General features: G+C 35.8%; 1 protein-coding gene across 5 annotated transcripts in view; it reads right to left on the reverse strand.

Annotated features, from left to right (window-relative positions):
• Nucleotides 1–23,427, reverse strand: part of LOC131059747 (structural maintenance of chromosomes flexible hinge domain-containing protein GMI1) — a 411,868-nt gene that overhangs the window by 6,662 nt on the left and 381,779 nt on the right. For 3 of the 5 annotated variants that reach the window (XM_057992783.2, XM_057992782.2, XM_057992780.2), the window contains 7 exons: nucleotides 12,260–12,345; nucleotides 11,833–12,090; nucleotides 11,558–11,716; nucleotides 6,778–6,871; nucleotides 6,401–6,650; nucleotides 6,079–6,270; nucleotides 5,615–5,935 (listed from right to left, as the gene is read on the reverse strand). In XM_057992783.2, the coding sequence (XP_057848766.2) occupies nucleotides 5,615–5,935; nucleotides 6,079–6,270; nucleotides 6,401–6,650; nucleotides 6,778–6,871; nucleotides 11,558–11,716; nucleotides 11,833–12,090; nucleotides 12,260–12,345 (1,360 nt within the window). Of the gene's footprint in view, nucleotides 1–5,614; nucleotides 5,936–6,078; nucleotides 6,271–6,400; nucleotides 6,651–6,775; nucleotides 6,872–7,069; nucleotides 7,235–11,557; nucleotides 11,717–11,832; nucleotides 12,091–12,259; nucleotides 12,346–23,427 lie in introns of those variants that run through there. The other 2 variants (XR_009110236.2, XR_009110235.2) reach the window with 2 other exon arrangements.

The following is a 23,427-nucleotide window of genomic DNA, read 5'->3' on the forward strand; positions in this document are numbered from 1 at the left end:
TTGTTGCTGGTGGTGGTGGTGAGGGTCCTTGCCCATCCAATCCTATCACTTTGTTCTTGGGCTCCACTCGTGGACATCTCCAGGTAGTATGGAATTCATCCTCTAGCTTAGTTGGTGTTCTGGATAGTAGCCCTCGATCCCAAGAATCTCCACGTGGTCTCTTTTGTGTCCTTCATCTTACATAGTCACATAGGTCATAAATCACTCATCATTTTGCTTAGCTAACTAATCTCACCATTACACTACTAAAGACCTATCCCTTTAAACTTCTTGAAAATCATTTTGAAAGTATGCCCCATGGAATAAGACCTAGGAAGGTCGTTTTGGGACTAAGGGGAAACTCTGATGCCAAGACAAATTTTTGGACTAGGTCCACGCTACGACTTTGATTGCCGCATTACACTTCAGAATTTTTTTTGGTCCTAGGACAATTGTAAGAGCAATGTCTATTCTACTATGGATTGTGACCATTGAATTTGAAAGTGGATCTCTAGTGCACTAAACAAATTCAGCTTTAGGAGCATGAATGGGATTAAAACCAGTCCCCTCCCTACGCAGTTTTGCCTATGCTTACAATGATTTTCCTTGGTCTCTTTCTTTTAGCAACGACTCTTGCTTTGAATTGTTTACTTCTGCTTAACTATCTCTCTAGCTAAATTCCAATGCAGAATTTGGGAGCAACTAGGACTTCACTTGATCCCCATCCATTTAACAAGGTATTCAAAAATGAACTTCGGTGTGAAGTTTGATAGAAAGAATGCTTTTGGGAACAAGCTTATTTCATTTTAAAGGGAAAATGGCGAACTTCACACAAGTTTTGAATTTTCAAATGCTTAACATTCAAGGATTTCTTTCGGTGATATGAGGAGTTGAGACAAAAGGTGATGTTAAAAAAAACTGACTTTATTCTATACCTTGAACGAACTTCATTTCCTTTTGTTTTTTTTAGCTCTTTGTCTTTCGGCATTTCTATTGGCGTACCTTCATTCGATGATAACAAGGCTCGTAAAAAAAATACAAACCTTCCTTTTTATTGGTTGATTTGAAAGCACCTTTTGGTGCTTAGTTTGGCACTTTCAAGGTGAGAGACATTTCATTGCTTTAAAAAAAAAGATGCTCAAACTTTATCATTTGTTTCGATTTCAAATCCTTGTTTGGTATCTTTTGATTGGGTTACGATTTTGGAAAAATACCGAACTTTTGCTCCTATTTCAGCATTCATCCTGGCCTGGAGGGAGATGATTTCAAAAAAATGTCTGACATTTTCTTTGTTCGTTTTGATTTTAGAAGCATTTTTTCAGTGTCATTATCGGGTTTGAAAGGGGCGTTTTAAAAAAAAAACTATTAAAAGAAATGAGTCCAAACTTTATTTTTGTCACTCCCCTTTGACCGAATATTTTTCGGTGTTTCTTTTAGTAGTTTTGAAGGTGGCATCATAACGCTTTCACTTTGAATGCCCAAACTTTACATTTGTTTTCTTTGGTCTTCATTACTTAGCATTTCAAGGATGATAAAAGAGATGCGTCTAATAATGCTGAACCATCTAGGTCAAGGATTTCGACTCTCCTAACTTTGCATGGAGCTCGAGATTTTTGGCGATGCCAATGAGGTTTTAGGGGCTTTAAAGAAAAGATTCTGCTGAACTTTCACATTTTGACTTCAACCTTTCATTGTTCATTGCGTTTCCTCTCTAAGCAAAATGCAAATTTTAGGGCTATTCTCGACATTATTGTCAGGATGCATGAAGGTGAAAGCAAACGTGACCTCCTACTTTGCTTCTCTCACGTAGCCAGGCTGGAGGCACAGGGTCTGTGTCTAAGACAGAGGACGATGTGCGTAGCACAATACATAGGAAAATAAATTGGATCAAACAAATTTATGTTGAGGTTGAAGAGATCCATATGTTCATCACAAATCATCACATGTCATAGCCCATGTTTAGAGCATTTTTACAATTGGAGTTGTTGAAGGTAATTGAAAAACATCAATTTTTAAATTTAATATTTCACGTTAGTAACTACTAATTTATTTATTAAATTTTTGTACGTCTTCTTTGTATTTTAATTTTTTAATAGGCTATTGAGACCAAATTTGTATCCAACACAATCGTCTTGAGGCAGCTTGTGAAGGTGTGGGAGCCACTTTCTAGCATGGTTATTAGTCAAAGTTGGTCCTTGAAAGATCCCTGATGGATCCCTTTGCTGATCTGCTGTAGCTTTTAAATTAATAAACTATATTTTCCTGTGATTCCTTTGATGGTTTTAGAGAATAGACAAAAGTTGCAGAAGGTTTGTTTCTTTTTGTGTTTTTGATAGTTTTCAAACAAGTAATGAATAATTCACAGTAAACATGAAGGAGACTGAAAATAAATAAGAACATACAGCCAAATTCAGAATTGCTACAAGCTCTACCAGACAGATTGTTGATTTGTAAACCAAATAATAATTCCAATGCAGATCCAAGGAACTTACATCCAACAATGATGCCAAACTGAAAGGTGAAGAGTGATCATAAATCAAGAATACCTCTAACGCTGAATACATGCATTCCTTACATTCCACGTGGGATGTACCTCTTGCAAATGGCGGCCCTAAGGCTGCAAGGATCACGCCCAAGCTGAAGAATCAATATGTCATGCTGAAACCCTTACTCTGCAACCTGAATCCACAATGAAGAATGGCGTACTCAATCTCTGTCATCAATGCACTCTGCCTGAAGAATCTAATGCCAATAATTGCTGAGGGCTACGTCCCAGCCAGTCTAGATCTTGGGGTTTGCGTCCCAGATGAAGAATCGCCCACTCAGAGCTAATTCGCAAAAATAAGTTTGATTGTGTAAAAAGATAATGAACAATTTGGTCTTCATTTCCTTATATCTCCTTTCCTTTCCAAGCCAAACTCTAAAAGGGAGTAAAGTTGGCGCATTATGAAAAGAGTGTTATTTTCTAATTATGGCGTCAACTATAGGAAAATAACACTAAATTGCAAATAAATAGCTTCAGGCATCCAAAAAGACTTTGGAGGTGAGAATCATGTAGCAAAGTTCAAGACCTTTCCAACGAGCTATAACACATAGGCATATCAACCCAGATGAAGCCAGAAATCCCTTATTACTCCGAAATGACTAAATACATAGCCTTATTTTAATTTATTTAATCGCAAACTTAGGAAATATTTAAATATATTAAAATATCTCCAGATATCCAATAATAGCCCAAAATGACCAAACAATCATGAATATAACTTTGTCACCTATCTGTGACTGATGCCGGAAAAGTTGAACTAACTGGCAGTCCCATCCCTAAAATCTAGGGATGCTCCTAGAAACTAGGAAACACACCCGAACTTCCTGAAACTAAAACCATGACATGGTCCCGTGGAACCTGCAATATGGGAACTGCCACAACCTCCTAAAAAAAAGGAATCTCCCTAAAATCAAGGAACTGCTCCAAATGGCGGCCCTCAAACTACCTGAAAAGCCAAAATCCAGTCACTATATGCACTGAATGAGTCCCAATCAACCTTTGCTAGCCTACGAGACTCCAATGATAGGCCAACTCCTCTATCTCTGATGTCCACTCTAGAAAGGGGGCATGACAGTCCCTATGGAAGCAATCCGATATTGGAAGGGCAACACATGTAAAGCGAATGATCCTAGATGACACTCGATGGGAATGAGTGTATTATCTACTTAGTTTCATTGAGCTCATCGTGAGCATGATCTGTCCTACTAACATGGAGAAGCCACGTTGGAGAGAGGTATACGATGGCATTGACTCGATGATTGATAAATTGAAACACATTATCAATGAAAAAGAGAAATATCCTGAATAGTTTTCTTCAAAGAGGTGTAGACAATTTGTGTTGAGTGGTGGAACAAAATGACCACCCCACTACATCTTGCATTTACATTGACTTCCAAAATTTGTAGTGATGAATTATTGCTATGCCATCAAGAGTGACACCATAAAAACATACAAAAGTCAGTGATGGGTGTAAAAAAGAACTTAAAACTATTCCCCAATCATGAAATGGAGGATTTAATTACAAGTGGGTTTTTTTATTTTGTAGTCTCAAATGGTCAAAGTGCTTCCGCTCTTTCAAACAAGTATAGGAAGGATATCATGCTTGGTGGTACCTCAGTGGACATACATCACCACACCTTCAAACTCTTGCGATCAAACTTTTATTGCAAGTTTCTTAATTTTGTTGCACTATCTAAATTTGTATTGTTTACAATTTAAAAAATAAAAAGAATCATTAAATTCAAATTTAAAGGTTGATTTACAATTTTATAATTGTAACACTCACTTTGTTTCAGTAGGTTGCTAATTCCTCTTCATTTGAGTGAAATTGGAGTACATATTCCTTTATCCACTCAATGAAATACAATTGATTGGAGGCAAGACAAAATAGCTAGTTCATCTGCATTCCAACTTGCGGCTTCTTACTCATAGACAAAATGAACACAAGGAAGAGGGCATGAAGTTGTGGGATGTAGAGTCAAAATGAACTGATTTAGATTTTTCGGTAGCCAGATAATCTTTACTTTATGTGGAGTCAGATAGCCAATGTGCTTCTAGTGCAAGTGGCAATGGGGTTGTATGTGGTTCTATAATTTACCTACATCATCTAATGTCAATGATGATGTTGAAGTTGATCTTCATAATGACCCATATAATGTTGATTACTAATTTTATTATTTTAATGTTGAACCAATGAACAATGATTTCAATACATCTATCATAACATTCAAGTTTTGATAAATTGATATCTAATTAGTATATTCTATTTCAGATTTGTAATATTTTATGGTAGTTCTAAGCTTTAATAGCACATTCATGATATGGGGTGTTCTAAATTTAATTCTTGTTTTTACCTTTTAGACTGCAAATATGTATATACTTTTTATTTTTATATTTTTTTTTGTAGGGACGTACTCAAACATATCCAACACCACAATTTTTTTTGCTGTATCGGCATAACATAACCGCATGCACATACCCGTATGTGCCTGATTCGGCAACTTTAAAAATTAAAACACCAACAGTATGACTTGCAACAAATATTAGAATTTACTAGTATTCCATGGTGATGAGTACCACGTGCTTTGGAAGTTAACAACTTATGAAAAGTTTAAAAATGTAGAAAACAATGATTAAATGCTTTGAGCTTATCTCAATGATTTCTATGTAGAAAGATCTAGTATTTTCAACTCGACACAATAAAGATATTTGTTCCTTTGTATTGGTATTTCAATCTGCATTTCTGTGCAATATACAGTGATTAAACATAAAACACCGTTCATAGGTTACTTCATTGTTCCCATGTTAAATATAGAATGAAAAACCTTAAAACAAAGGAGCTACTAAATTGCTTATATGCAGGACATTCTGGAGTTTATTTTGCCCTCACGTTAAGTTACCCAAGAAAATCAAATTAAATAGTCAGGTTAGCCATCCTTTATGCAACTCCATCCATCATACCAAACTTGAAAATGCCATTAAAATAAATAGTTTTATGTTAAGGGAAAATTCATCTACCTTGATCAAACTTAATTAAAATAATTAAAACAATGTTAAATTAGAACACAAAGCATTTGAACAAGTAGTTACCTGTTTCCGCACTCAATGACACCTCTCTGCCTAATTATGCCTCCATCTAATGAGATAGCACCATGTTTGATACAAGAGATAGCTTGCATCATGTGATTTCTTGTTTTATATACTTGCACATAAGAAAAAAGATTGAAAAATAATGTTTCCCTCAAACTAACCCCTCGGGAAGCTGAAGAATATAGGTTCTCAGGATCTAACTTTATCATATTTACAGCATAACCAAGAAACCCACCAGGGCGACTGCCAGAGGATAATTTTGGATCTTCTATAATCAGCTGCCTCTGTGGATCATCAGACTTGAAAGCCCCCTTATAACACCTGCGTTTAACCATCAGAATGTTGTGCCAGTCAATAATATGCAGAGTAAAAACACCTTTCACCAATACATATTCTGAAATCCTAAAAATGTGGTCATCCTTTTCTTTCTAGTGTTTCATTATATTAATTAAATATTTTCTCACCATATGTCCTCAAGGCATATGACACGGAACCTCCCATCAATACGTCTATTTTGTCTATGTGCTATATTGTAAATGCCAAAAGATGGAATTATCTTTCCAGCAAGATTGCGTGTTTCAAGCTGTTCCAGCCCTTTACGAGACTTACAGACTATAGCCATCATATTTTCTTTTCCTAAATACTCAGATAGTGCCCTGCAATATCAATTACAAACCATAATTGACCAAAATAATTATGAAATCATATACACAGATTTAACTAACAGTTAAGCATTGCTTGCATGAATAATGTAAAATGATATTGGCCACAACCACAAAAACTTACAAGCTTATCAGATCACTCTCTACTTTTCCTAACAGAGCAACAACTCCAATCACATCCGGTAAACTTGGGGGCTGCACTGACTGAAGTTGATGCCATCTGACTAACTCAACCCATACTGCAGCTGCACTATTTACCTGTCTTCCGATTTCTTCCAATGTTTCTTCAACACTATGGGAGCCTTGATTTGATGTCATTTTGTCATCACTTTTTGAACCAGTAGTCAATGTATAAGTCAATGCATCAATTTCACCTGTTTGACAAGACATCAGCTGCATATTTAAAGAGAAAAATCAAGCAATAACAACAACTCATTTCATACTAGCCCTTTCCCTGTTAATATAATTTAGAAGACGCCTTCATGGAGGTAGATTACAGACCCTTCAGGTCAGCCAGAGATTTTTTTAGTGCTCTCAATTTCTGTTCATACTGTCCTACTTTAGCTCCACGTTTTTTCAATTTCTCTTCCCATTTCTGCAGAGAGAATAGAAATCAGAATTCATTTCAGTCATGTACTTTTGAGGAAGGAATAATTCCAAACCTGAAATAGTTAGGCGTCTATTTTAAGTACTTCAACATAGATAACTCCAAACAGTGCTTACAATAACTTGATTGATGAATATAAAGAAAATTCATTGCATGGATTTTGAATCTAATGTTGATTAAACATACACCTTAAAGCCTGCGTATTGCAACCAGTTGAATGAAGATCCTTAGGTGCCCAAAATTGTAAATCAGTACTAGATTGAACAAACCAATAGCTGAAATAGAAAAACAACTGCAGCAGAAGAATACAAACTTGTTTGATACACATGATGATCTCCATTCACTTCATCCCTGATGACGTAACAAGGAAATTTTAGTAGGTCAAAGGCAAATATTATAATTTCAGATTACCTCACTAGACGTTATTGGATGTTGGAAGTTGGAACATATTCTTACTTGCAGACAAAGAAGCAAAGGGCAAACATAAAAATTTACAAGTAAATTATTTGACTCAACAGTGATTTGCAATTAAAATAATTCGGTGGCTGGTTGAAAAGCTCAAATTTCAGAAATATGCCAGAAAAGTTTCAGAATACTACAAAAATGACAATTTGAACTATCATCCTAACTCTTCATCCTATCATTTTGGCATTTTCATCTATCAAATTTGGTTTGAACATTTTGCATCTGTATTATTATTGATAGCAGCTATAATCAAATCACTTATGGTAACCTATTACATGGGATAAAGCAAGCTTACATCATCACAGTTACATAAATGTTTAGAACTTGATAGGATTTCATGATACGTAATTTTTGAGTTTCATTATGTCGATAATTATGTAATTGTTAAGAAGAACCCTATGTTGCCCAAAATTTTGTGCAAACAAAGGGAAAAGAGGTGTAAAGAAAATCCTCTTGATGATTAAAGGTGATGTTTAGGCACATTCAGGTCCTAGACAAAGAAGACACTGTTCCAAAATTATAGAAAAGTGCACTATATACGTCTAATAATCACAAACAAGTTGCTCCTCTACTTCCCAAGCACACATTTAATGGTATAGATAGAAGGCTATTTGTTGTGGCTAGAAACTTAGCATCTAGGCTTGTTGATGTGTCTAAAGTCGTGGAACTACGACTTCATCCGGCCAACGCAGAATAGAAATGCTAAGAATCCTATCCTCTCTTGAGATACGGAAATCCCTAATGCTGTGTTAATTTGATCAATGGGGATGACCTCAATGTTTCGGTTGTCAGGTCTTGACTGCAGGATAGCTTAGTAGTTGATGTGTTTTGGTGGAAACACAAAGGGGACTTACGGTTCAACGGAATTGGTTTCGTACAGGTTCCCTAAAATCTTACAGTCTTATCTCATCTGATTTGCTTCTAATTGATGCTACTTCATCTTGACTTGCGAGCTTCTTTTGGTAAAAAAAAAGGGAAAAAGGGGAGATAAGGGTAAAGAGTGAATAAGAACAGCTAGCTAATTTAACTACGACAACATATTCGAACACATAGACGGAAGTCTTAAAATAACTAGAAATTACTTTGCTAGCTAATTACCACAACTAGGTAAAAACCAGTGCAATCATCTAAGGATTTTGAATTTTCAAACTACTAAATAGAAATGATGGACTCTTACACCCATTCATCCAAATCTAATAACCGAACTTAGCACAAAAGGGGCCCAGACTAACCATGCAGAGAAAACAATAATCAACTATTTCCTAATGGTATGAACCAAGATTTTCCATCAAATACATGCATAAATAGACTGTCTGAAAGCAAATACAGTTGCAGAAATATAAAATAAATAGAGAAGAGGACCATGCACTAACAGTAAAACAGACACAGCTTCAACATCCATTAAATTCTGTATATATTTTGCCAGAGCTTTTGCAACAATCTTTTTTTCTGCTTGAAATAAAGGAGAAACTAACTCCTTTATATAGAGTTCCCAAAAATGGATGAACGGCCAAGATTAAACTTAGATAAGTGGGCCAGATTCATCCTCTATCAAAACTGCCCATACCCATAAATGGGAGGCAAAATATCAACAACAACAAAAAGGGGAACAATAACTACCAAAAAGGTAATCAATAACTACCCAAAAAGCTGCTCCAAAAAGTGCACATGCACGGAGCTCAAGATTTACAACAGTTAGGAATGAACTTTATGTCTGAAAAAGTGCTTTTTAAAAAAGAAACTTATATTTTAGAAAAGCACTTTTTCCTTTCCTGTTGTGGACTCCTTTTCAATAAATTTGACCTCGTCACGCAAGTACTCTCCCCAGATATCCCGATCGGCTGCACGCTCTACCCAAACGTAGTCCTGGAATCTTAGGCACAACTTGAACAATTCGGTTGTTAGAGGCATAAGAGGATTAAACATTTTATAATCAATACCCTCTAGGAGGCTATCTACATTCTCCAACTCTTCTCTCTAGTATGATCTATGACTCTCAAAGCACGATATATCCGCCTGTAGCCCACTAGCAAAATCCAAGTCCTCCATGGAGTAGGTGACCTTGGTTTGCAGCCTATCCTCCCATTGTGGTTGCGCCTCATTGTCTATCATACCACTTTTCCAACCAGGAACCATTGATCTGAGGATCTTTTCACCAAGATCCTTCACGTTTGACAAAGCATCATTGCACTTATCTTGCATTTTGTTGATATTATCCTTCATGTCGTTCTTCATGCTTAGAATCCAATACCATTCCTTGAAGGTATTGACATCATAGGGATCTAGGATAATATCGAGTGTGGGGATTTGAGAGCAGGTCCAAAATAGAGCCCTTATGAGGGCCAATGCCTTGGCAATCGCCTCATGAGCGTTATAACATTCTTTCCACAGCTTACACATTTTGATAAGAATGGATTCCCTATGGAGAGCCATTTCTCGCAGATCTTTGAAGATTTGCTCTCCCTTTTCCTTAATGCCTTGAATCCATTCCCTAACGGATTCCTTCTGCCTGCCGCCATAGTTATCTCCAGGTTCGTTCAGGCAACGGCACCAAAATGTTTAGTCCTTAATGTAAGGTTGGTAAAACTCACAAATAACACAATGTTTTCCACACGTACCAATTATTCATGTACCAGTACATTCATATGTCATAGCATAAGTAATAATGATAAACAACTAGACCAAAAGAGTTCTATCTTTATTGATTTATCCAGAATATATCCATACATAATCTCCCTTGCCGAGGTTCCATCCAAACAATATATAGACTTGACGGTTGGCCAAATTGCCAACTGTCACCAACTCCCAACTACCCGACGGGAACCTCTCGGGGACGCAACATAACCATAAACACAACATAAACACAATTATAATTATTATTCTTACTAACATGAGTTATTTACCCCTAACACACCTCCTCACCTAGCTCCAACTCACCAGAAACAAAATCTTGCCAAGGCATGAAAAAAAACTCGACACATAAGGCTTCCTTATTTCCTCAGCCACTTCCTCACCTAGCTCTAGGTCATATAAGGCTTTTAACATCACAGCAAAGCCTACTTTAGTAGTTCTTGAAGCTTTAACATTACAGATCACATCAGCCTCCAAATCTTCCTTTTCTGGATGGTGACAATTGGCCTTCTCCCTGCCCACAATTGCAGAATAGGAGCACTCCAAACCACTAGGACCTGAACCGGCCTCTGTCACTACTGCATGCATCTTCTGTTTGCCATTCAAGACCTGATATTTACCTGCCATGAGAGAAATCTTCCTATCCTTGCAAGGAGTGAGCAGCTTGACTTTACAAGCTGCCTCATCATTTGTATCAGCAAGAGGATCTTCTATTAGGGTTTACCTTATGCTCGGCCACTGCCATTTTCTTTTTTTCAGTATTAAGTTTATAGACATTTTTGTATTCATACTTATGTTTCACTCAAGTTTCAAGAACATTTTTCAATCCTAATGTTGATTGTGCTTTGTTCTACATCATAGATGTTAATAACATATGAATTTTACTCTTTCATGTGTGATGTTTAAGGGTATGATAATACAACTAAAAAGCTATAAAATGTCATAAAAAGCTATAATATATAATTTGTCCTCCCTGTGCTGTTTCATCTGGTCTCCCCAAAATTTGAGAATTTTTCGATGTCTTAGAAATGCACCCCCATCCCACTTTCTCCAAAACATAAATATATATAATTTATACAAACCATTCAACAATATTTTATCATCTCATATAATTACTTCATTATGTAAAGGAGGCTCTCTAATATCCCTTAGCAACATAATCTCTTTCCAAGATAATTTAAGTGTTGGTTCATTTGATCATTTATTAGATCTATCTTTCAGTATACAATGAATAATTCCTTAAATCCCTTGCAATTAAATGGTCATTACATACCCTACCAATTCTGCCTCAATTTACATTAAATGACCCATAATAACAGATCTATTCAGATAGAATGAAAAGTATTGGATAATTCACATTTAGAAACATATGCATATATATTGTTTTGCATCCTCTAATTAGCGATGAAGTACATAAATGTGTATATATTTGACACACCGCTAGAATAAAAGTATATCTATCTACATGCTTGCATGTTCTAGTAAAAAACAATGATTGTTGTTAGTCACAAGGTTTTACAAAAAGCATTAACTCCATTTCAATGTCAAGTTCTATAGTAAGAACCAACATCAACTCACCTCTAAGCTGTTCAAAATATATTTGACATGCAAATATGTCTTATTTGTACATGGAGTCAATATTTCTGACTCATCACAAGGCTGATATTCTTCACCCTCCTCAAATCCTTGCTCTGGAAACTTAACCATCGCTAATGGTTGACATGGAAGAAGTTTAATCTAGAAAGACAAAGCATTGCACTGTTAAACAAAAAGATTTAATCTACAACCTGTTAAATAACACAACGGCATACAAACTTATGTGTGCATTTATATATTGGACATAAGCCTTGAACCTTAAAATGCACAAGAAGATCTGGATGGAATGAGTGGAAAGCATTGAACTCCAAAGTCCCGGGATTTGCTGGAAATGACAATTTCGGAATTGTACATTTCCCCTTTCTAAAAGGATATTGAACTCCATCTTCTGAATACAAATCAATCATCAACGAATGTTGACAACCATTCATTTCCTCATCAACATGTCCCTTTTCATCAAAAATTCCAAACATAACATCGTCTATCATGGAACCTGCATAACATTCCTCTGGAATCTGCATTTTGATATCAATTACGAAAATTAAAGAGGACTAAATACAACAGTGCAATAATTTCTGTCATCATCAATAACCAACTTTATAGAGTGATGCAACTAACAGGAAAAACAACAGTCTATTCAAATAACATACAATGAATTAGATGACTAAGACTTGTTTATCATACCTCAGACATCACCTTGAGTTCCCTAATTAGAATTTGAAATTGTTTCTCTCGTAACATCTGAGAGTCTGAACAAACACGAATATAACCTGCAAAACTAATCCTTGAATTGTAAAATGAAATGTATAAATACACTAAGAAACACAGAAGCTACAAATTAATGTCAAAATTCGTCTTATGACTAAGGCCTTATAACCACAAAACTTGATCATCTATTTGGAAATTTAATATATGCATTAAAAGGGTGAAAAAGTAAATCAATTTTCAGTGTACAAAAATGATACGTATGACAAAAGAACAATTAAGATTAAATCCTTTTTCTTTAACTATAGAAAACAGAAGCTACAGAAGACATGTAATGTCCCCATTTTTGCGCCTTCCTAAGCATCAGTTAGTTTCATAGATTAGCTTGACTTTGGTCCCCGTAGGCTAATGGAGCTTTTGGGGGACCTTTTCCGGGTGATTCTGTATTTTTCAGTTGATGTAATGTCCCCCTTTAAGAATTTCCTTGATTTAATCCTGGGACAACAATTTTGCCTTAGAATGAGAGTTATTATATATTAATGAATATAATTTTATGAAAACTGAATATATTTTGTTATCATATTTAACTTAAAAGATTTAAGAATAATTCCAAGGATTGAACTTATCTTGATTCATTGTCTAGCCTTTTCTAAATAACTTCAATGGTTTCTGATGAAGTCAATCCCATTATCATAGGATATGGACCCACCCAGTGTTGCAGTGTTGCAGTTCACGTTCTCTTAATTAAATACTATAAACTGGATAGTCATTGTGTCGTAGCTAACTTCCTTTACACGACATGCTTAATATTATTGTTTGTGATAACCCCCACGATATCACTTGATGCAAATCATTAAATAATATTAATATCCTGAAGAAGAAATAAATCATTAAATATTGTAAATTAATGATTAAAATATTAATGTATTTAATATATAAAATAATAAAGAAAAATATTATTAAATATATTATTAAATGTCAATATAAAAAATAATAAAGAAAATATATTTAATATATATATTAAGAAAGTATTATTTGATATTTAAAAACATTTACAAAGGCAATATTTAATATATAGTATATTTAAAAAAAAAGAAAACGACGAATATTTTAAAATATAATAAATCCCCCCCCCCAAAAAAACTCATTAACATCCCACCCCCACGATCACCCCCGCACAAAGGGATGAGACAGTAAATGCAGCCTGGGCTGCGGTTACCCTTGCGCCCCTTCATGCGGAAGGGGACCCGTGAAGGGGCACATTCCTTCACAAGGATTAAAGGGGAAGGGAGGAGGGAGGAGAAGGAAGGGGGAAGAAAGGGTGATGAGGCACTGCAGAGGAGGTTACAAGCAGACGGGTAAGGGATTTGGTATAATTAATAGTTTTTGCATTAATATATAAAAAAAGATATAAATGCTATTCTATATATTATATAGACTAATAGGAATAGTATGTATTAATAAATATAAAGATATAAAGATAGGCAATAGATTATTATATATATTAATAGGAATAATTAATATATATACATTAATAAATACAAATGCATAAAGATAGATAGTGACATTATATATATATATATATAGGAAGGAAGAACTTGTTGTAAGCATATATAATGAATGATTCTTAAATAGTAAAGAATTATAGGAAAAATACATAACAGGGTAATAGGAATGTATGTTGAGAAATACATGTGAGTAATGGTTAATGAACATTTTATGAATATAGGTAATGAATACAAGACTATGTACATGTGGATTATGAAATAAGAAATAGTAAATGAAAATGCAAAGGAATGTATTATGAATGAAATCACACGAGGGAGGCTATAAGGAGGAAACTCTCTTAGTCTAAGGGGGGATTATGATAATCCCTAGGGCAGTATATACTGAATATCTATATGCATATATACATGGCTTGGTTGATTAAGTTCAACCAAGAAGAGAAGGATCTGGTCAATTCCCTTGAGGACTTGGATGATGGAGGCATCACTCAAGACAAGGAAAGGCAAGGGTCTTCCTTGTCTGGCTTGGGTGTAAGAGGTTATACCCAAGACAAGACTCAAAGGTCGGGTCGATCCCCTCTGAGGACTTGGGTGATGAAGGCATCACCCAAGGCAAGGAATAGACAAGGGTCTTCCTTGGATGGCTTGGTTGAAGAGGTTACACCCAAGACAGGATTCGAATTCATCTTCGATTTCCTGGAGGGCTTGGGACCAAGGGGTTCCAAGAAGGTGAGCCTCACAGCCACCTAAGGACATACTTATGTATGGCATTGTATCCTTTTTTAGATGAAAATTATGATTATGTTAATTGAGCATTGAAGTTAGATTGCAACTTAAATTACTTATATATATATTTATATGTTTGTATGTTCTAACAATCTGTTCTGCGGGTTAATGATCTCTAAATAGTAGGGACATTACATTGTTGTTGTGGAATTCCCTTTGTCTTCTTAATTCTATAATTCATAATTGTTGCTGTACATATCCAATTATATTTACTGACCCTTGTTCGTGAATGCTTCTACCGCCTAAGAAAGTGATTGAAGGCTGCTTCGGTACTGCTTCCTCCCTTATCGGCTATGATGGGATCTAAATGTTGTATTGTTCAATCTTTCCATTATGAAGGACAACCGATATGTTTCTGCTGACTAATAATGTTGTTAACCTTGTTGACAAACCCACACCTCCAAAAAACTTATGTATTACTTTGATCCTAGTGAGACTATTGTTGCACTTGATAGCCCATTATATATCACTGCTAAGATCAAAGACAAACTCTCACGAGGGGTGCTCATTGATCCAATGTGTATGGTGAAGAAGAACATCTTTATACTTAAAATTTGCATCAAGTAACATTTGATAAATCTAATGTTATGGTCAGGGTGTATGTAATGTCCCTACTAGTTAGAGATCATTATCCTGCAAAATAGATTGTTAGAACACAATAAAAATATATACATAACTAATCTAATTTGCAATTAAAGTTCAATTACTTAATTAACACTAATTTCAATTCTTAAAAAAAATAAAAGGATACGAATGCCATATGGAGATATGTCCTTAGGTAGCTGTGAAGCTCGCCTTCTTGGAATCCATCTTGGTTCCAAGCCATCCAAGAAATCGAAGGTGAATTCGATTCCTGTCTTGGATGTAATTTCTTACACCCAAGCCATCCAGGAAATCGAAGGTTAATTCGATTCCTGTCTTGGATGTAGCTTCTTACACCCAAGCCATCCAGGAAATCGAAGGTTAATTCGATTCCTGTCTTGGATGTAGCTTCTTACACCCAAGCCATCCAGGAAATCGAAGGTTAATTCGATTCCTGTCTTGGATGTAACTTCTTACACCCAAGCCATCTAGGATATCGAAGGTTAATTCGATTCCTGTCTTGGGTGTAATTTCTTACACCCAAGCCATCCAAGGAAGACCATATGTCAATTCCTTGACTTGGATGATGAGATCAGAGGGGACCAGCCAGATCCGTCTCTTCTTTGATGAACTTAGTCAACCAAGCCATATATATGCATATAGATATTCAATATATATACTGCCCTAGGGATTGTCATAATCCCTCCATTAGACTAAGGAAGTTTCCTCCCTATAGCCTCCATCATGTAATCACATTTATATTACATTTTACAATTCATTACTATTTTCCATTCCATAATCCATGTTTACATATTCCTAATTTAACATGTATTCCCTAACATATATTCATAAAATATCCATTATCCAATATTCATATTTATCTATTGACGTATATTCCTAACTATGCATTGAGATGTATTTATTAACATTTAAGAACCCTTCATTAACATATGTGATAAAATGTTCATTACTTATATTCATCAACATATGTATTAAAATATTCATTAATATACGTATTAAAATATTCTTTATTAATACTCATTAATATTCATTCATTAATATACGTATTAAAATATTCATTATTAATACTCATCAATATTCATTCATTAATATACGTATTAAAATATTCATTATTAATATTCATTAATATATATTAAAATATTCATTAATATATGTATTAAAATATTTATTATTAATATTCATTAATATATGTATTAAAATTTTCATTATTAATATTCATTAATATATATATTAAAATATTAATTATTAAGATTCATTAATATATATATATATATAAATATTTATTAACTATATTAATTTATATCTACATTGTGACATCCCTTACCTATCTACACCCCCGTAGCAGCTTCCACTCTGTTCCTTCTGCTGTTTGCAGCTGTCCTTAGACCACGTGCTGTGACATCTCCTCTCTATATAGAATTTGAATGCTTAATGTTGGTGATTCCGTAACCTTTTTTCCTCCCCCTTATCCACGTACTTTCATCATCCTCTCTTATACCTCCCGAGAGAGGTATTTGTTCCTTTATAAGACATACCTCTTCTCACACAAAACTCTTAATCACACCTCTCTCTCCTTAATTAGGGATTGCTGTCTTACGGGTTTCTTAATGTTTTTTTTTCCACCCATGCTCCCCCTCTCTATCTTCCCCGAGCCTTCCTTTAATTCTCCTCCACGTCCTTAGTGGTGAGTCGTGTCCATTAGAATGGTTTTGGGAATGACGGTGACTCCTTGAAAAGTCACCGCTTCTCAAAAGCTTATAATATTTCTTAATCGATGTAAGTTAATAATGGTTTATTAATAATTTGTAAATTATCAATTAGTAAATATTATTTAATTATTTTATGGTTTATTATTATTTGTAAATTAATAATCAGTAAATATTATTTTCTTCTTTTGTATTTTAATTGTATTATTACTTATTATTGAATATTATGTTGATAATATATAATATTCAAATCATGTTCATAAATGATATTTAATTAATGAATTTTAAATAATCATTCATTGGTAATTATTATATTAATTAATAATAATAATTTCTTCATTTAGGGTCTCTCCCTTTCTCTCTGCATATATATAACGATCCAGGAGGGGACATGACAGTCCGCCCTTCTCAAAATTGCTTGTCCTCAAGCAATTGACAATTTTCTCAAACGGAGTTATGTCCCAATATGAATCAAAAACATAGAGCATACACATGAAAAGCACGAAGCATACACATGGATAATTTCAAACATGAAGCATACACATGAATACATGCATTGTCAGGTTTTCTTATTGACTAGAACGATTCATCTTTACCCTACATGATGGTAGTATCATCGTTCTGATACCACTGTAATGTCCCTACTAGTTAGAGATCACTGTCCTGCAAAACAGATTGTTAGAATACAACATCAACATATATATATATAAACTAATTTAACTTGCAATCTAACTTTAAAATGCTTAATTACATAATCACAATTCTCATCAATTAAAAAGGATACGAATGCCATACGAAGATATGTCCTTAGGCAATCGCGAGGCTCGCCTTCTTGGAACCCATCTTGGTTCCAAGCCCTCCAGGAAGTCGAAGGTGAATTCGACTCTTGTCTTGAATGTAATTTCTTACATCCAAGCCCTCTAGGAAATCGAAGGTAAATTCGATTCCTGTCTTGGATGTAATTTCTTACATCCATCCAAGCCCTCCAGGAAATCAAAGGTTAATTCGATTCCTGTCTTGGGTGTAATTTCTTACACCCAAGCCATCCAAGGAGGACCCTATGTCCATTCCTTGCCTTGGGTGATGCACCTCATCACCCAAGTCCTCAGAGGGGACCGGCCAGATCCGTCACTGATATGCATATGTATGGCTTGGTTGACTAAGTTCAACCAAGAAGAGATGGATCTGGCCGGTCCCCTCCGAGGACTTGGGTGATGAGGTGCATCACCCAAGGCAAGGAATGGACATAGGGTCCTCCTTGGATGGCTTGGGTGTAAGAAATTACACCCAAGACAGGAATCGAATTAACCTTCAATTTCCTGGAGGGCTTGGATGTAAGAAATTACATTCAAGACAGGAGTCGAATTCACCTTCGACTTCCTGGAGGGCTTGGAACCAAGATGGGTTCCAAGAAGGCGAGCCTCACGGTCACCTAAGGACATATCTTCGTATGGCATTCGTATCCTTTTTAATTGACGAGAATTGTGATTATGTAGTTAAGCATTTTAAAGTTAGATTGCAAGTTAAATTAGTTTATATATATATATATATGTTGTATTCTAACAATCTGTTTTGCAGGACAGTGATCTCTAACTAGTAGGGACATTACAGTGTATGATGGTTTCTCTTGCCCTACTATTGGTTCCATCACCCTTCCTGTTTAGGTTGGTACCAAGTGCTTAGATGTTACCTGTATTATTATTCCTACATCAGATCAATTTCATCTTTGGCTCTCTTTTGTGAAAGCTATCACTTCTACAATTCATAAATGGTTGAAATTCCTTCACAATGGAACTATCATAACAATTAGTGATAGCCTTTACCAACCCATTGCAAAGCGTGGAAATTTCATTCTTGATTACTTTTGGCCTAAACTACTTGAGCCTCCTAAGCCTCGAAATGGCATCCTTTTCTTATCTTATAAAAAATGGAAAAATGAGCTGATCATGGCCTTGAGTAAACCTAGAGACCCTACACCCATGGATACTCCTCCTCCTCATAATAGACTTGGTATTATACTCCTATATATGCCTCATACCGCCTCACGTCATACACAAGAAAGTGCTTGGCATCAAGTATGTCTCAACCTATTGGGGTTCTTTCTTTCATTCCTTCTCATATTAGGGAATAAAAGAAGCCTATGTCCATTGATCCTAAATCTTTGCAAGCCTCGACTAAAACTAAAAGGAATCATCGTGTGAGAGAATGCCAATGAAGATTTCGTGCTAAGGACTGCGAGATTTCTTACCAAACCATTTCCTCCCCGAGGACACCAAATGTTGACTTGGTCCCATTTGTCCAACCTTCGTCTAACCCTAGGGAGGAAGTTCAACTCAAATCACCTAAATTAAAAATGCTTAAGAAAAATGATGGTTCAACTTCTTTTCATTTTAAAGATCCTATTTTTATTAATCTAGATCATGATATGGATGATGATAATGTTGCTCATGCTATTAATGTTGATTCTAATACTTTTGATGATATGTATGGGATTATTGAAATTAATCATGAGTTATCTTCACATTTTTTTAAAGCATTAATCCTAGCTCCTAGTGACAAACAAAGTGATTCATCCTTAGAGCATGGTCCTTGTTTGGAACTTGCAATAGCTCTATCTATTGTGCTTGATGTGGCTCCTCTTACATCTTGTCCACCATCCCTAGATGATGTTAAGCAAGATTGGGAGGCGGATGATTTGCTTGACTAGCTTCATTCGTGCCGTGGATTCTCTTTTGTGTATTTGCTTGTTCGTAATGTGCTTCCCCCATGATGTGCTACTAGAGATGTTTTTGTGTTATGTTAGGTTCTCTTTAGATAACCCTTGTTACTCCGTTGGTGCAAGGTAATAAAAAGGCCAAATCCATCATGACATTCCTCTATTTGTATCTCAATTCTTCGATATGTCGTATCTATATTATGTCATAAGTGCTATTGTACTTTGGTATGATGCAAAGCATTGAGATCTCTTTTCGGTGTCTTCCATGTTGACTCAAAAAGGCACTTGTTTGTTATCTCTTGTATTTTTCTTCCATTGTGTTTGTAGTTCCACTACCTTTGGGGGATGTGGTCATCTCAATACAAATATTCTTGATATACGTTATTTATCACAAGGGCATATTGACCCCAGAGTTAGTGGATCCCTTATGTGCTTTTTCCTATATGTTTTTTGACCATTATCCTTTGATTTTTCCTTTCTTGGGGGCATCTTATTGTGGTAACGTGCTTGTATTTTGGATGCATGCTACCTTAAAGCAATTGCTCCCGATAAGTGTATGCAATCACTTTAATGTGGGGGCATACACTCCGCTCAATTTCACACTTTATGCACATATCATGGCATGTTGTTCTCTGCACAACACACCCCGTCTTGGACAGGGGATCCCCCATTTTTGAAGTCTGCCCAAAGGAGGAGGGAGAGAGACGTTTTAAAGGCTAAGGACCAAAATCACACATCTTAAGAGACATACCCGAACTATGAAAAGGTGTTTAAAATTTGACAAGTGAAACAAAACAAGGTCATGAATCTAAAGTCAAAATGCCAAAATTTTAGGGCAAAGTGAAGGGGCGTTTGAAGAAAATCACACATTTTGCCCAAGAAAAAACCCGATTTTCTCACTGAGTGAAGGAGACAAAAGCAAAAATCGCACCAAACTTAGAAAAGTCACGGGTTTTATTTAGGAAACCAAGGGCGGGAATAAGAAATTCGACGTATTTATCAATATTGCAAAAAGAAACCATGTTTAGAAATCGCGCAATTCTATTGAGAAGCCCAAAATCCCTTGAAAAGCAAACTCGACATGATTAGTGGTTTCACAAGGAACATAAATCGCGCAGAAACCTCAAAAGGCCCAAAAATCATTAGGTGAAGGGCGAAATGCAAGTCAAAATTTGCACATTACCAGTCTTTGCTCGAGTTTTGATGAGCATAAGAGTTTCCCAAAGTCGTGCAGAGAGCTAAAAATCGCACAATACATGTGAAATTCCCAAGTTGGAGCATAAAACGAAGCATGGGGAAATGTGCCACCATCGGACAAGAAGTTGGAGCCCCTCAAGACTGAAGACATAAGAACATACAAAATGCTACCAGTGTGTGCATTCTAAGAAATACACAACTGGAATTGATTCCAAAAAAAATCAGTTTGTAAACTTAATAATTTTAATGTAAATAACTACCTGTGGGCCTCATTCAATGCATTTAAAACAAAGAGACATAGGTCAATTATTTCCCGCTACTTGATTAACTAAATTGATGACAAATAGTGGTTAGTAGCTGGAAAAGTGGTTGGAAGGACAACTGAGGAGTAACTAGGCATGGGTTAAAGCTGTCAAGTTTCTAGAGGGCAGATCAGGGCCCTTGGATGTAGTCAAATCTAGGCAGAGGCCTTTGTCTTGTAAAAGGTTAGATTCTAGTTAGATTTTTACTCTTAAAGGTTAGAATTAGTTAGACATTTAGGAGTTAGAATAGTTAGATGCAGTTTGCAAATTAGAAATAGAGTAGAACTGTTGCAGACATTGTTGTAATAGCACCTAAAATTAATATATGAACATTGAATTTGGTGTTTATTACTTTGGTTTTATTCTATTTGCATGGTTTACCTTCAATTGATTAGAATTAGAGTTCAATGATTTTGATGGCAAAATGTGGGGGGTATTTGATGCATTTTTAGTTCATACCATTGGGGGCCTGCTAATTGTAGGTCACTGTGCATGGTTAGTTTGAACCCAAAACTGTGCTTAGTTAAACTGTAGGTATTTGTTTAAGGCTGCGCCAGAGTTGGGTGCCTAGGTGAGTATATCTAGTCTGAAAATCCTTCATCCCCTTGGAGATTGCACTATTCTTGTCGAGTTGTGAGGGTGTCTCTTGCGAAACAAGAATCGGTCATGGAAATCTGTCTACCCCTAGCACTAGTCATTCCTATAATTGCACTTAGGATCCCTAAACCCTTCTTATTTTCTTTTATTTCCCATAGTCTGAGAATCGCAACATAGTTAGGTGTAGACCTACTTGTTGTAAACGTAAGGTCCCTTGTGTTTCTAGCAAAACACATAAACCGTTGAGCTATCCTGCAGTCATGACCTGACATTTGGAACCTTGAGGTTGTCCCCTCTGATCACTTAAAATAGCATTAGGGATTCCTTACACAAGAGAGGATAGGATACTCAGTGACATTCTATTCTGCGTTGGTCGGAGAGCGTTGGTTATCCGACTTTAGCCACGTCAACAGAATTGGTCCTAGAAGGAGGGCCCTGTCAGGTTCTTGCAACAAGTTGATTCCATTGTGCTATTTTGAATACTATATTTGGGCTATGTTAGATCCTTGTTAAACTAGAAAAACAAAAAAAAATCAAAAAATCTGAAAAATACCTAAAAAATTTCTAAGTCAAAATGTGGGAGCAGCCACTTGATGAAGATTGTCCTCAAACCGACATTTCCCAATTCCAGCAAAGGCTAGGTGTACAACTATACCCCAAGCAACTATTTGAATTTGCATTTGTAGGTCACTAAAGAATCCACAACATAGCAGAGCATAAAGAGTTGAACTGCTTGACATTTTTGTCAAGAGTCGAGCTAGCGCTATGTTGTGCATATCGCACACCCCACCCCGTCCTTGATGGAGACCCCCCTAATTTTTGTCCGCTTGCACGAGAAATGGATGCCCAAGGGAAATCACGCATTTTGCTTGAATTTCCCGAACACCTAATTAACTCGAAAGTGGCTAGTATATACCCCACAAAACAACCCAAATGACAAAAGACAGATTCAAAATAAAAGCGAGGTCACAAACTGAATAAGTCACCAACCTGAGAATCAAGTGTGTGTAGTGAAGTTCATTCCAGCTTAAAGAAAGTTGAGATATCATTGTTTAACCAAGACAAGTTATGTGGGACGAGTCTAACTTCAAAAGAAACCTGGATATTGCCTCGTTGCCAGCGAGCGTCTATAGCCCCGATGAGGTTATCGCCTGCAAGCTCACAGAGATTGCTCTGTTTTCGATAAATTTTCTTTTTGAATACCGACAGAGGTGTCTGCACTCCCAAAGCCAAGCATTAAATATTTCTTTGCTTTTCAATTTGTTTTCTTTTGATTTTCTCTTTTGATTTTTACTTCACATCGGCTCGTAAGCAATGAAGCCTACGTGGGATTGAGCATTACAGTGGTCGCTGAAGTAGAGCTTCAAAATTTTCACTTGCAATGACTTCCCTTTGATAAAACAACAAACTTAAGTAATTTTAAGTGTTTAACGTGCAGTGATCAGAATGTAGGTGACTAGAAGCAGTAAGCAACTAAATTTTTAGAATGACTAAGCCTTAAATCAAATGAACTGACTACGGGGGCAACCATCAATTAGGTGCCCTACCAAAGTCGGCATCCAAGAAACATATCAGAAAAAGAAAACATTCGCACACCAATGTTGGGAAAAGAAAACATTCCCCTTGCAAAAACGATAGGGAGACAACCCCTTCTGGAAGGACACCTACACTACAGAAAAGCAAACTAGACTAAAGTATAAAAACAGGGAAACTAAGCTAAAACAAAACCCTAAAC

The sequence above is a fragment of the Cryptomeria japonica genome, chromosome 3 (assembly GCF_030272615.1).
Source record: "Cryptomeria japonica chromosome 3, Sugi_1.0, whole genome shotgun sequence".
Classification (NCBI taxonomy): Eukaryota; Viridiplantae; Streptophyta; class Pinopsida; order Cupressales; family Cupressaceae; genus Cryptomeria; species Cryptomeria japonica.